This window comes from Dromaius novaehollandiae, chromosome 16 (assembly GCF_036370855.1).
Source record: "Dromaius novaehollandiae isolate bDroNov1 chromosome 16, bDroNov1.hap1, whole genome shotgun sequence".
NCBI lineage: Eukaryota > Metazoa > Chordata > Aves > Casuariiformes > Dromaiidae > Dromaius > Dromaius novaehollandiae.
Window position 1 is genome coordinate 7,664,797 of NC_088113.1, and position 13,703 is coordinate 7,678,499.

Sequence of the window (13,703 nt, forward strand, 5' to 3'; positions counted from 1 at the left end):
ATTTTTAATAAGAAATGGCCTAAAACATTGCTTTATGTCTCTCTTAAAATATATTTTCATAAATTGATATCAGTGTGACCTCCAAATATGGGGGTTTTTTAAGGATCTGCTTTTCTCCTTCCTTTGCAAACTGCTAGCATAAATTACAGCTTATTTGGTGACGTTACCAAAGATCCTGTCACACGTGGCAGTCTCATATCTCTGTCCATTCCCACCTCCATGTAGCTACCGAGGAATTGCATTTCGTGTTTGTTTAAAAAATACCTTCACCTCCGTAATGCTAGAGCAAAGGTAACATATTTTACCAAGGGTATGCAGAGGAATATTTCCGGAGCTTGCAGCTCATGCACAGCTCCGCACGCAGGTAAAAGCCGGGGCGCGACCGTGTGCCCAGTGTCGCTGTTGGTGCGAGGTGATGCCAACCGTGTATGCATAGACGTGGGCATCCCTGGGGGCGTTATTTGGCCTGTGCCTGTCATACCTGTAGCCAAAATGTGACAAAATGTGGCCTAGGTGCAAACTTTTAAGTAGGACTTCTTCACTTGTCGCCAGTTCATTTTTCAGCGCCTGTCGGCTCTGATTTGTTGCAAGCTACTAGACTAGTCCTAGATTTACTGTGAGCACCGATTACCTGCTACGGAGATAATAAGCTTAAGCCTCCAAACTCATTTTCGAGTATGATTTAGGATGTCATCAAAGTGCATTCCTCTTGCTGCGTAGCTGAGATCATTTAGTTTTTTAGGATTTTGCAGCTCCTTCCTTGAGCATTTTAGCATCGACAGGTTGCAGCGTATGGAAGGGAACCTCTCGATTTTAACCCTTTCCCTGCTGAGTGGCTGCACATCCTCTGTCTGGTCTAAACACCAGATCCTGCAGTTCAGGCTCGGACACGAGGCTGCGTGGCGTTTGGCCGCAGGGCCTCGCTGCCGCCGTGCACTGCGCTGGCTTAAAGCTCTGCGTGCCCTTGCTGTGAACCGGAGCAGGGAGCTGAACTGGCTGAAATACTTCTTTTCAGCTGCTTTTTCAGCCAAAGCAGCTTTTCAGCACAGTCGCGGGAGCAGTTGTGCCATCGCCGTTGTGCAGGTGTCGGGGTGAGGAGGATGAGGGCTGCGTGGCAGGACCGGAGCAGAGCAGCAGCGTCTGTAGTTGATGATGTTGCCGGAGGCTTTATATAGTCAAACCGCAGCACTGGGAGCGGCTGAGTGCAGATGAAGGACTCGAGTCTTCTTCCTTAAATGAAAACAAACAGCAAATTTGCCAAATGCATCCACTGGAAATTTAAATTGGTTTGCGCTAAGCCTCAATTTAATGTCAGCGCTTTGGTTACATTTGGGCCACGATGCTTAAAAGCTTGATTGAGATGAAGCTGACTTCTTTTAGAGATCCCACCCTGTAATTTCAGATAAAAATTAGATCCATTTAGTCCAAAAGTGTCATTATAACATATGTTCCACAACTGGGAAGATAATACAAATTTTACAGAACTTCTCTAGAAGAATAAAAGTAAGAGAAAAACTAAGAACTGAGCCCAGACTTTTGAAGACTGAAACATGGTAGTTAAACAAAAAAGAATGCAGAGTATTTACTGTAGAAAGCTTAAAAACATCAAATAAGGAGCAAAGAAAAGATACCTGGATGGTCCATGCTGGTTTCCCACTGCTGATAATGCAGAGAGAAACAAATATTACCCCTTTTTGAAAGCACAGAAATATTTGTTGTACAAACCAAGGCTCAAGGGACAAAACTTCAGGTGTTCCCCTCTTCTTCTGGAGGCAGTTGAATTTTAAGCGATACTCTTGCCTTTGTATTTCTGCTGCAGTTTCAGGCCTTAGTGCTGCATTTTTAGCGCTCTCACTGAAGAACTGCTTGTGGTGTACCGCCTGTGCACGTGCAGTTACTCCCGTTTGCTCATCTGCTGTGTAGAAAAGTGGTGGAGTAAGCGACCCTTTTGCAAAGGGAGCGTGTGTTCCTCACCCCTCAGAAATATACCCCATCTCTTCCAAAAGAGAGGGATAGTTTTGTGCAAAGTAGAGATTTCTGTGTTTCTGAAGATGAACAATCCCAGACGATGAACAATCCCAGACTTTCCGTTAAATTTTTGGAGGCTATATCGGGCAAATATCAAAACACCAATTACAGGGGAGAATTTCATGTTTAAGTCATGTGACAGGACAGATTTAGTGGAGATAGGATTTGTTGGGCCTGAAGGGATTTTCTTTGGCCAAGACAACCTTCCCCATGTGTGGAAGTGATGAGAGAGAACTTCTTTTTTCAGATGGCTGTGATTAGACGTCTAATGACGGCTGCCATTCGCTGGTCAATCTGCTGCAACTCGATATTAGCAGAAGAAAAAATAAGGCACCTTTTTACTCAGTCTTTGAAGATGAAAATGAACCTACCTCACCTCTTTTTTTATTCAGAGATTTTTTGTTGTTGTGTGGGGGTTTGTATTTTTTGTCCAGGAGATGAGATGCTATTTGGAAACAGCTGTCTGTGAAAGGAAATATGTGTGTGATCAAAGGCCTCAGCAATTACAGAGTTATTACTCTTTCTCCTAGGCTTTTGAATAGGAACTCGCTGTTCCTGGCTTTTGTCAGCGATGTTCAGGGCAGTGCTGCGGTGCCTGACATTTTCCGGCCTCGAACCCCTTTGGGGAAATTCACCATGATCTGGTCTGTCGGGGCGCTGCTCGTATTAAGTTTAATTGTAATAATGTCAGCGTTGTAGATCCTAATAATTGTGTCCCTCTGCTATTGCATGCAGGCACTGTAATAGACCTGCATGGCTTGTGAAGATGCAGATAAATTCATTTTCCAGTACAGCTGTGTCAAACTACCTGCTGCTAGCTAAGAGCGATACGATTCTGCAATGATTGCCTTATAAAAACCAATTATTCCTTAGGGATTATAAATAATACAATTTGTGACGCTGCAGTTGTTTTTAGCAAGATAGGATCACATTAGGGAGTAGGTCTTGGAAGAGGCAGATCTGCAGAAAAAAATTGGTGGAAGCTGTTCTTTTTCTCACCTACTTTTGCAACACAAATCGATGTACAGGTTGGCTACAGCGAATGGCAGCTGTCTTCTGACTGTGACTTTCCCTTCTGTCACAACTGGAACAGGATCCAGCAGCTCTGGCTGCTTTGATCTACTTGTGCTAACATCCCCTGATGATCCTGAGAGATCCTGGAGAGGGACCGCCCTGTTCATGGCCATGTTCCAAGGAAGACAAGACCGTCCTCCAGCTAGGTCCCGTGACGGCTGCCTTTTCCCTGTCTCTGGCATTAAGATCCTTCCTCAACATGTCTCAAGGGGAAGGTGGCTCATTTGGTTCAGAACAGTTAAAGGACCAAGCTGGAGAAGCCCTGTTTGCCACCAGTTTCCTTGCCCCATCCTTTCTCCCCTAAAAGGGTAGATTTTAGGAAAATGGCCATTTATATTCAGTCTGTATGTTTTACCTCCTTTTGCCTCCCTTCCGTAGACGTGATCCAACACACTGCAGCTTTTTTTTTCCTCAAAGAAAAACAGCCAGTGGTTTGTACTGTGTGATTAATGAAGACTTGCATCACCCCATTATTGATACAGAAATAGGTGAAACCACTACATCTGTTTTCAACTTAAATATCAAAGACTGAGCCCTGTGTTTCAGCCTCCTGGGTTTTCTCAGAGGTATGCATGTGAAATCTCTGCAGATCCAGTTCTGCTGGGGAAATGCAGCTTGACCTGGGACTGTGCAGCCAGAACAAATTTCCCTGCTTCTTAGGAGTCTGAAGTTGCAGGAGGGAAATGAGTCTTAGCCAGCAAAATCCCAAAGATGCAAATGGTCTGCACCAAGCTCTGCTTTTTGCGTTATTAGATGTGCCCTTTCCTCAAGAGCAGTGGTTGCTTGGGTGACTACTGAATTATGCAGTGCCTTTATTTCTGCCCTGCTCTGTCATGTTAATCCACCTGAAGGCATTGGCCAGATTTTTATAAACCCTCCGCTGTTGTTTATTTTGCAGGCACTGCCTGAGGGGCAGACGGCATCCTGGGATACAGCCAAGGAAGACGAAAACCGCAATAAGAATCGATACGGAAACATCATCTCCTGTAGGTGTAAATTCACATTAAATTGAGCTTCCTGTATGAGTTTATAAGCAACTTGTGGAAAAGGGTGTGTTTGAGAATCTCAATAAAAACTGGCATACAGTGTCACGCATTCGGTATTTGTTACAGGCAACGTTCTTTTCTGTGGTTTTTTGTTTGTTTTACATTTTTTCATTGTTTTACATTTGTTTTACATGACTTTACAGTTATATATCTACAAGCCCTGTTAGTATAGGTTTAATGTTTGCAGTTTGAGGGCTAAATCCTTCTGTCAGGTTTCTGTGATGGATCGTGATGCCCATTATCTGGGTGTTATTACTGCGTAGCACAGAACCTTCCGTGCCCCAAATGGGAGCAGGGCAAAGGGAGATGAGGATGTATCAGATTTTTAGATATGGCTCAGAGACAGGATTTTCTCTTTGCTCGAGGATCGGTAACCAGTAGAGCACCTGCTGTTTGTCTGCAGAGAGCTGGTTGGCTTTGTGGGTGAGCTTTGTTTCTGCTTCAGAATCACAGTAAGGCTGTTGAAAATGCACTAAAATGCTCCTCTGTTTCCTTCTTTCAGTAAGCGATTACTGTTGTAGTTACAGGGACATGAATACATTGTAGAATGGCAGGCAAGGGAAGGACTCCATAAAAACATTTAGGTCAGTCTTATTCTCCAATTCAGGACTAGCTCCACAGCTGTCATTTTTATCAGATGTTTGTGAAGCCTTTTGCTGGAGATCTCCAAAGCTGAGCTTTCCACAAGCTCTTCAGGCAGCTTATCCCAATGTGTTGTTATTCCCCATGATGAGTGGGGAGGGGAGGTATCAGAAATCATTCTTTTTAGGGGCTGCTGAGCAGCCGCAAATTGGATAACTCAGGCCAGAGAACAAGAAATAGGAACCTAAATGGATGTTGCGTAGGTTTGCAGGACAGTATAGAGCTATGGAAACCTATTCTAAATAAGAGCAGAATTGTCACACAGAGTGATGTATTTAGTACTGTATTTTTCCCCAGGTTAAAAATGTATTCACTGTAGAACAGACTTTACTAAAGGGGTAAAATGGGAGGGAACAGAGTCAGTGTGGTGGCATTAGGAATATTTGTGCACACTTGGTCACAAAGGACGATGATCTCACACATTTCTTAACTTTCCTCTCTGTTTCTTTTATGATCTGAAAGAAGTGATTTTGTGTTTCGGGGGCATGGAATAGAGCAAATCAGTTCAGAGGCCTCATAATAAAAGTGAATAATTGTGGAAATGAAGGTCAAAAATTTAACATCTCCAATCTGATCTCATTTCTTCTGCTGGCTTTCTGCGCTGCTTGTGAGCTGGTTGCTAGCACCTCCTGTCTTTGTTTCTTCATGTGAAAAATGGAACTAATAATACTGGATTATTACTGTTAGTGTGAAAATATGTCCCTTAACTGTCTAAAAGCTTGGCCTCTCTGTAAGCTTCCTTTGTGTTAGTGGCACAGAGAGGTACCACTAAACAGTGGTTCAACCTGGCTGTCTCGATGATTAGCTTAGATCAAGTTAGTCTAAGTGAGATGAATCGTCCATCTAACAACTACGTGTTGTTTTGAAGAAGGAAGTGCCTTAGTATGATATAAGGAAGAGCGCAGGAAAGATTCTTTGTTTCTTTGCATGACTTTGAAGAAGAAGTTGGCATAATGTAAAAGTGGAGGTGAAAAGAGACAAGATTGTGTACAGTAGTCGCCATCTAATTTAGGTTGAAAATCGTTGCAAAAATTGAACTCCAAGTGAAACACGTGAGAAGGAATTAAGGAAGCAATATCAAGCAAGATAAATGGTGTATGACCCAGAAGGAGGTGTTCACGAAGATGAATTGTTGTCTGACAAAGAGTGATGCTTGCCTTTTAGCTATAAATATAAATACAGTGGGAATACAGATAGGAGGTGATGTGCTTGTAAAAGGAAATGCAGAATGTAATCAAAGCTAAGAAAGAGGTGTCTGTGCAATATAAAGCATGAGAATAGAAGCTCGAGTCAGAGGGCTGTTGGGAAAGATTTCAGAAGGAGGTAGAGAGGGTGGAAAGACATAGATAAGAAAAGCAAAGGTTGTGAAAGAGAGGAATGATGCATAAGAGTTTAAGTTAAATAACAAGGTTAGATGGGTTTTTTATTCCCTTCAAATGTATGTGAAATAAAGAGCTTGAAGAGGAGACAGTAGCTCTTCTAAAGGACAGCAAGGAGAATTTAGTAACACATAATAAAGTGTGATAAAGTGAAATGGAAGGAAATCATCTCTTCACTTGGATGAGACTGGGGAGAAGGATGCCTAAGAAAGGGGGGGAAACTTTAGCAGACATTTTTTGAAACCATTGGGAAACTTGCCAGTGATGCCAGGGGCAATGTTTTGAGCTCAGCCCTACATTCATGTCTCCTGTGTGCGGAGCACATCTGACATGGAGCAAACACATTTCCATCTGGACAAACATAGTAGCATCCTTACACAATTTCTAGCTTCAGCTGTGGAACCAGCATGAGCCATTTGATGCTGACAGAAAAGGAATTTGAATTCAGGTGTTGAAAAGTATCTGTTAAGGCTGATGGATACTAGGCAGCCATGCTGAGAAAGTTGTCTACCAGTGGCTGCAGTGGATGGACCCTGTGCAGGATTTGCAGCACGTACCAGAAGTTAATGGTGCCACAAACGATTCTTACTGCAATATCTTTTCATTTTTATTCAGGATTTTCTGCTGCTGTAGAAAATGAATAGCTCCTGTTAATGTCTTTGGGAGGTTCCCATGTTCTGTGATAAGAAGATCCGATATTTAGAAGGGAGAAAAGGGGAGTTCGACCCTTATTATGGTTTCTCTCCTCTTCCCCTTAGCTCTGCTATCGATGGGTTAAATTGGGCAATTTGCCTGAGTTAAAGGCAACAACAAGATCCAGAATAGAGGATATTTAGCAGAGCTGAAAACAGAAAGCAGGAGACTGGCTCCCTCTGGGCAGATCGTGAAAACGAATTGGGCTCAGTGGGTACAAACTGCAGAACCCTGAGCAGGGGACAGAAGGTGGAAAACTGTTATACCCTTATCTTACTGCTTTGTTATGCTAGAACTGCAATTGCTGTAGAAACCAGAGTCTGCACTGATTACTCTTACCGTTTTATTTGGTAAAAGGCTGCTGATGGCGATTAACCTTATTTGTTTAACTGCAGTTGCCGTTTCATCGCTCCTGGAACAAGAACTCACAAATCCCTTTTGGGGAATGAATTGAAAAGTCAGGTTTTGATCTAACTTTTGTAACTGCCTCAGAGAATTGTGTTGAAATGTGGGTTTGTAAGCTCTTGCAATAAGTAGCGTTGCTCAGTGAATCACTGCAGATTAGATCTTGTCTTTATGCCCTCTTGGGTAACAGTACACTAACAGGACTGTTTTACTCGGCTCATCGCTTTCCTAATGCTATATTAACACCATGCCTCTCTATGAAAACCTAGATCTTGCTGCCAACCCCAACATCTGCCATTCCTGCATTTGCAAACCAAAGCTGCAGATGAGGCTTAGCTGTTCATGGTGAGGAGATGCAGGAGAGCTCTAAGCTCCTCCATGTTGCCAAACCAGACTTCTCGGGATTCCCTTCACTCTACAATGCTGGTGTGCTTTTTAGAGAGAAGGGAAAGTTGAGGAGTGGAATGGTATATGTATGACCACAGAGATCCACTGCTGATGCTGGTAAGATGGTTTCTGTCTGCTGATTGTAATCGCACAGCTTTCCTCATGCTCGAGGGAACTGCCTTACTAGTATTTCTTGTTATATCGGCAGGGCCCATGAGCTGTGCTCTTGGGCTTTGTGTATAAAAAATGCAAACACCACACAGTTGAGATGCAAGATTTTTCTTTGGAGATGAGTTTAGGGGACGAGGGTGTGTAGTGGATCCATTCATATACTGAAGGTAAATTACATTTGCTTTAGGACCTAGATTTTGAGGCCTTCCAAGTGCATCTGCAAGTATTTGCTAGGGAAAGGATATTGAGCTTGTCGGCTTAGGTGACCCCATGATATAGGAAGCATCCACAAGTTATTTGGGGCCTTTGGTGTTCAGTTCTATCACATTTCTCTCCATCTTCTCCAAATTCAGAACCACTGCATGTAAGCGTGAAAACTCTCAGCTGAGAGCTGAGGAAGTAGGGACATCGGACTTTGTTTTGCTTTGACTTACAGGAGAGCACTTGACTTTCCCTTTCTCTTGTCCTCTGGATGAACACAATATTTCAGGAGCAGCTCAGCTCAGCTCGGCTCTCACAGGGGTGCAGGTACTGGTGTTCCATCAGACACAGTTCTCCCATCTACGGTGGAGCCCTGCCATCTTCCCAGTTATGCCATGATTTTAAAGTCGTATAATGGTCCAGTAAAAACTACTGAGTTGATGACAAAGGACAGTAGAGAAACTTGCTTCATTTTCTTCATGCTCTGACTAGCATGTGCTTTTGGTTAGAAGATTGCGAATTAATCTCAGAATTTTGTGGTGGAAGAGACAGACGACAGAGAGATTACCAGAGGATTTAGAATAAATTCTTAATTTCTCTTCCAAGCATTCTGCTTTCATGGTTTCTTGTGTAGTGCCTTGACCCTTGCTCATCTCTACGACGTTTACATTGCCTCATCCCAGGAGGGTGGGATATATTGCACTTAGTTGTTACTTGGTTCTCAAGGCATCGTCGAGAATCAGTGGAGACAGAGAGGGGAGGAGAGCGTGCCCAGGAGGGCACCTCGTCCTTTCCCACCGCAACTGCCTTGATGTCTGCCATTTCAGGTACCTGCGTTTTGCCACTGACTATGAAGTAGGAAACCTTGACAGCAGTCTAGACTAGCTGCATAATATTTAGATGGCTAAAGTTGTGGGAGATTAATCCAGTGCTGGTGTCAAAATGAGGTGTCACAAAATTGCACTGAAATTTAAAATGATCACTAATGGGAATTTTGACAGAAGTTTGAAACAATAATATTTTTGTGCTAAAATGGGAGCACAGTGCTTTTCAGTGAGAGTCTTGTCATTTTTGAAATCTGCGTTAAGACCAATTTTCAGTCAAAGTACTCTTCCTTTCCATAAAAATTTAGTTTTGCTAACTTGCATATGGACTACAGTAAATAGGGAGAAATAAAATAATATAAAAGTTTGTTTTCCATTTCTCTACAGCCCTGACTATTACAGACATGAATTTTTTCTTCTATTTCCTTGCATATTTTTAAGCAGTTTCTCATCATCTGTCTGTAATGCATGGTGATTTCATGATGTCTAATGAATTTTCAGATGAGTTGAGCTACACTTTCCTTTCAGTGTGCAAAATATGTAGTCTCCTTGGGTAGCTGAGTCCACTGGAAAGGGTGCAGAATCAGGAGTACTTTCTAACCATTGGGGGAAGTTGTAATGAAGATATTTACTGTTCTTTAAAAAGCCCTTTGAAATCTAAAGATGAAAAAACTCTATACAAAGCTATTAATATTGCCGTTCTTAGCATAATAAACTGCATTGGTTTTCCCCTTCTCCATCTAAAAAAAAAAGAATTCCAAATAAATTTCCAAGTTTGGGGGAAAAAAGTGATTTAAAAGAGAAGTTATTTCATGAACTTTTATCTAGCCTGTACTCCTAAACATGTGAACAATATTGAAAGCAACATTAAGTCATCGTTCATATTTGGTGTGCTTACTATATATGCAGAGGGTTTCTGCTGCACTGTTTGCACTTATAAGTGAAATGAGTCTCCCATAGGAAGTAATGTTATTTTTGTGAAATGTACTGTGAAATATTATGTATTCTGTCCTCCTGAAGCAAAGTTTAGATGAAAGTATATTTCACTTGGTCCCAAAATATAATTGGACCTAAGCCTGAATGTCTCTTTTCTATTAAATGTCATTCATTTCTAGTGGTTATGTCTTCATCATTTACTGTGCTTCACAGATAAAATAACCGTATGTGGCTTAAAGGAAAAAAGCTGTTTTTAAAGCTACAGAGCATCTTTTCTTTTTCCATAATTGCCTTAAATATTTAAACCTCCTCTTAAATGCATAGACCTCTTCTGTGGTCTCCTTCTCAAGTCTTTCACAGCTAGTTCCTTCGAGGAGGCCTTCACCCTGTCTCATTTAAGTGTCTAGCTTAAGAGCAGTTCAAAGAGGTGAAATCTAATCTATGAGTTTGGTATCTATTAAATGAAGAGACATAGGTTCTTCCTTGAGGGCTAGTCAATGTAGCTAAGCTACACACCACGTGTAGACAGTGTCTTTGTGCCACTAAAGAGTTGACCTAAGAGTCCACTTGATACTCTTTCCGCCTGTCATAAGGGCATTTTTGGTGTCATCCCTTTCCAGTTGCATTGTTGCAATACGTTAGACTTCCCTAACTTCTCGTCTGGTGGCATCACAAGAAGAATAAGTAAAAGTTCTCTCCCTCGACCATTAGCTCTAGGGATTTTTTTTTTTTTTGATCTGCATGGTGCTTAACTAGCTTGGTTTCCAGCCTTGAGTTGCAAGTGTGAAATTGTCTACAGGAAGTTTAGTATATTTTATGTATGTCCAGTTTAATCAGCTCTTTGTCTTTGTGAATTGCTGCAAGTATGAATTCTTTTGTTGTCTGTCTAACAACCTGCTTTACTGGCGTTCCTAGTACGATTGCCTTGGGCACAGGTAATCCTCTAGAGCTGGGGACAAGATCAGCACTCTGGGAAATACACCTGCTCTCAATGCATTTACAGAAGTTATATTTGTTAATACAAATATAATGGAGCCTATGATGGATTCACCTGAGTAATCATTTTTGAATGCAAATGTGGCATTTGATAAATGCAACAATGTGGTGGTAATTTTTGGTGTGAAAACCTCACCCAAAGAATGAACAGAGTGTGAGAATCATTGTTTTACATGAGCAAATGAGTATTTAATACATTCAAATCTGGGTTTTCAGAACTGTGTGCACATTGGCCTTCACAATTATTATCTGATTATACATTTATTTAAGTCATTATTAAAACCTTTTCTGACTTAGGGCAGAATCAGACCTCACATTTTTATGCTTCATTGCTATGATTCTTTTTATTTGAATGTAAATCGTGCTGAGGTCCGTGTTTTATAAAGTGCTTCTAAACATCAGTGTTTTACTGACTGGGAGCTGCATTCTACATAGCTAGCATAGAGAGTAAAAGTAAAATCAATGAAATCATTACAGTGTTACAGTTCTGAAAAAATCCTTTAAAAAGGAACCCAGAGTGCCTAGCACTGGCCTCCGTAAACCAGCAGCCTTTACCAAGCAATTGCTCCTTAGATAATAGTTGTGCAATTAATTGCGTGCCAGTGCAGGAGCTGCCGGACCAAATTGGGTCGCCAGCACAGCTAGCTGAGCGGCGTCTTTGACGGACCCCGGCGCCAGCTGTGCCAGGGATGGATCAAAATATTCCCTTGGTGGAAAATTATGCCATAATCTGCCCCAAGGTAGTTTCTTTCTAGGTCTGAACTGTAGAGCATGCTGGGAGATGAAAAGATTGATATCTGTTATTTTATTGCCTTGTCTAAAGCAACTTTGGACGTCCTCAAAAATGTGAAAGGTTCTAACTTTTTTTTTTTTTTTTGCACCTCTGTGTCATTTTGCTGCAGTGACTTCTGTGTGTCATGTAAAAGAACTTTGCTTTGATTTGCTTTGGTATTTCCTTTCATTTTTCTAGGCTGCCTCATTGGTTGTTTGCAGGATTTTATTTGCCATTTTATCCTATTTAATCTTTTATACGTCTTTATGAGCTACTTATTTTTAGCCTGATCTGTTCTGGCTCTTGCCTCAGTTTCCATAGCTCTGAGCAAGCCAGGGAGGTGGTTATTTCCAGGTGTGAAGATGGCTTTTTGGCTTTTGTGGTAGAGATACTTCCCTACAGAGATCCATCCTGAGACCCCAAAACCAAGCAGTATTTGTGAGCTATGTAAAAGCTCTTACAATAGATTATAGTAACAGCAGTGTATAATCAATGCTGAATATGAATGAATGGTAACCTAAGGGTCTAAACATGACATCTGAAATCCAAAAGGAAAGGCAGGTAGAATAGGAATAGCTCTGATATTCTCTCATCTTACTGTAAGGAGTCAATTAACTGCTTGCAAGAATGATCAGATAAAACAAAGCACCTACAAACTCCTTTTTATTGTTACAGTTAGTATTTTTCTTTCCTTCTTTCAGATGATCATTCAAGGGTGAGATTGCAGCTGCTGGATGGGGACCCTCACTCTGATTACATAAACGCCAACTACATAGACGTAAGGCTCGTGGACGCTCGCTGTATGGCAAAGACTCCTGCTGACAAGTCCGCTTACGGATTTGGGGCATCTTAGATAGGGACTGACTCTTGATCTGATATGAATGACAGATGAACATTATACAAACGTCGTATTGTGGCAATGGGAAAAGGTTCTTGGTCTGCATTTTTTTTTCTTTCTGACTGATCTAGATACATGGAGATTTCCTATGCTTGACAGATCCACAAACATTAAGTAGAATGTGGGATAAATGCACAACAGATGTGGAAATCAGTATCAGCCCCTCACAATGACATTAATAGGTATCTGAGATGTACTGGCTGCGTACAAAGGTGCAGTGCAGTAGGCGTGTAAATGGATTGGTTTATACTTTTTCACATGTTGCAAAATAACAGTGAAAAAGCCTTCCTCATACATGCAGAGTGATCAAACAAACATGAATTATTTTGTACGCATTTCCTAATGCTTAGCAACATAACATCATTTTGAAGAGCTGCTTTAATGGAGGAAACTGAGGAATGCACTTAATAAAGCTGCAGAGCTTTAACATTCATGGTTTTCATACCGATGCAAAGGCTCGCCTTACGTGTTTTTCAAACTAGTAGATGCAACTTTTTTGCATGTTCAGTTTCAGAGTTGCCCACAGGTTAGTTATAGGACTTTGAGGAAATAGTGAAAACTGTCTCCTTTCTTTTTTCTCTTTGGTGTAATGAAATCTTCCAATTTGGGGGGGGGGGGAGGGGGGTGGTTTAAAATATTCAGCCTAAGCAAGATACCGTCACTTATAATCCCAAAGCGTAATGCAGGTGCTTGTCTTCACCCGTTCAGTTGCCTGTATTAGTACACTGTCAAGTATGCAGCAGTTGTTGGAAAGTATAACATGCATGCTGTTGTGCTTTTTCTGATCTGTGATCTCACAAACCTTCACATATTTTCATATTTTTGCAGGGATACCACCGGCCTCGTCATTACATTGCAACTCAAGGCAAGTTCATTCTTGTATGTCTAAATATTTGTTAAAACCGCTGCTGTTTTAAACTGGTGAAAGAGCAGTTCCACAGCATGGCATCTTCTGTTTTGGGGAATACCTGAAAACTTAGGGCGGTATAGGGGTACCAAAAAGAAGGGTGTGGGATGTTCAGAGAGATTTAAAACATTTAAACATAAAACCTCAGCTACACATGTTCCTTACTCTGGGAGGATATTTTCCTCCATCACTAGGCAAACTTGTGCCATGACCCCTTCCCTTACAATTATTTGTCCTCACCTTGATGCATTCCTTCCCCACAAATGTGACTTTCACATCAATGACACGGTGCTTAAATTCTGCTTCATGACTTCCTCTCTGTCTGGTCTCTGTCCAAACAGAAA

At 41.5% G+C, this 13,703-nt stretch overlaps 1 protein-coding gene across 1 annotated transcript in view; it reads left to right on the forward strand.

The window, feature by feature from the left end:
* PTPRT (protein tyrosine phosphatase receptor type T) overlaps window positions 1-13,703 on the forward strand; it is a 478,646-nt gene that overhangs the window by 436,569 nt on the left and 28,374 nt on the right. The window contains exons 20-22 of the mRNA XM_064521396.1: window positions 4,001-4,088; window positions 12,256-12,332; window positions 13,281-13,317. Of these exons, the coding sequence (XP_064377466.1) occupies window positions 4,001-4,088; window positions 12,256-12,332; window positions 13,281-13,317 (202 nt within the window). The remainder of the gene's footprint in view (window positions 1-4,000; window positions 4,089-12,255; window positions 12,333-13,280; window positions 13,318-13,703) is intronic.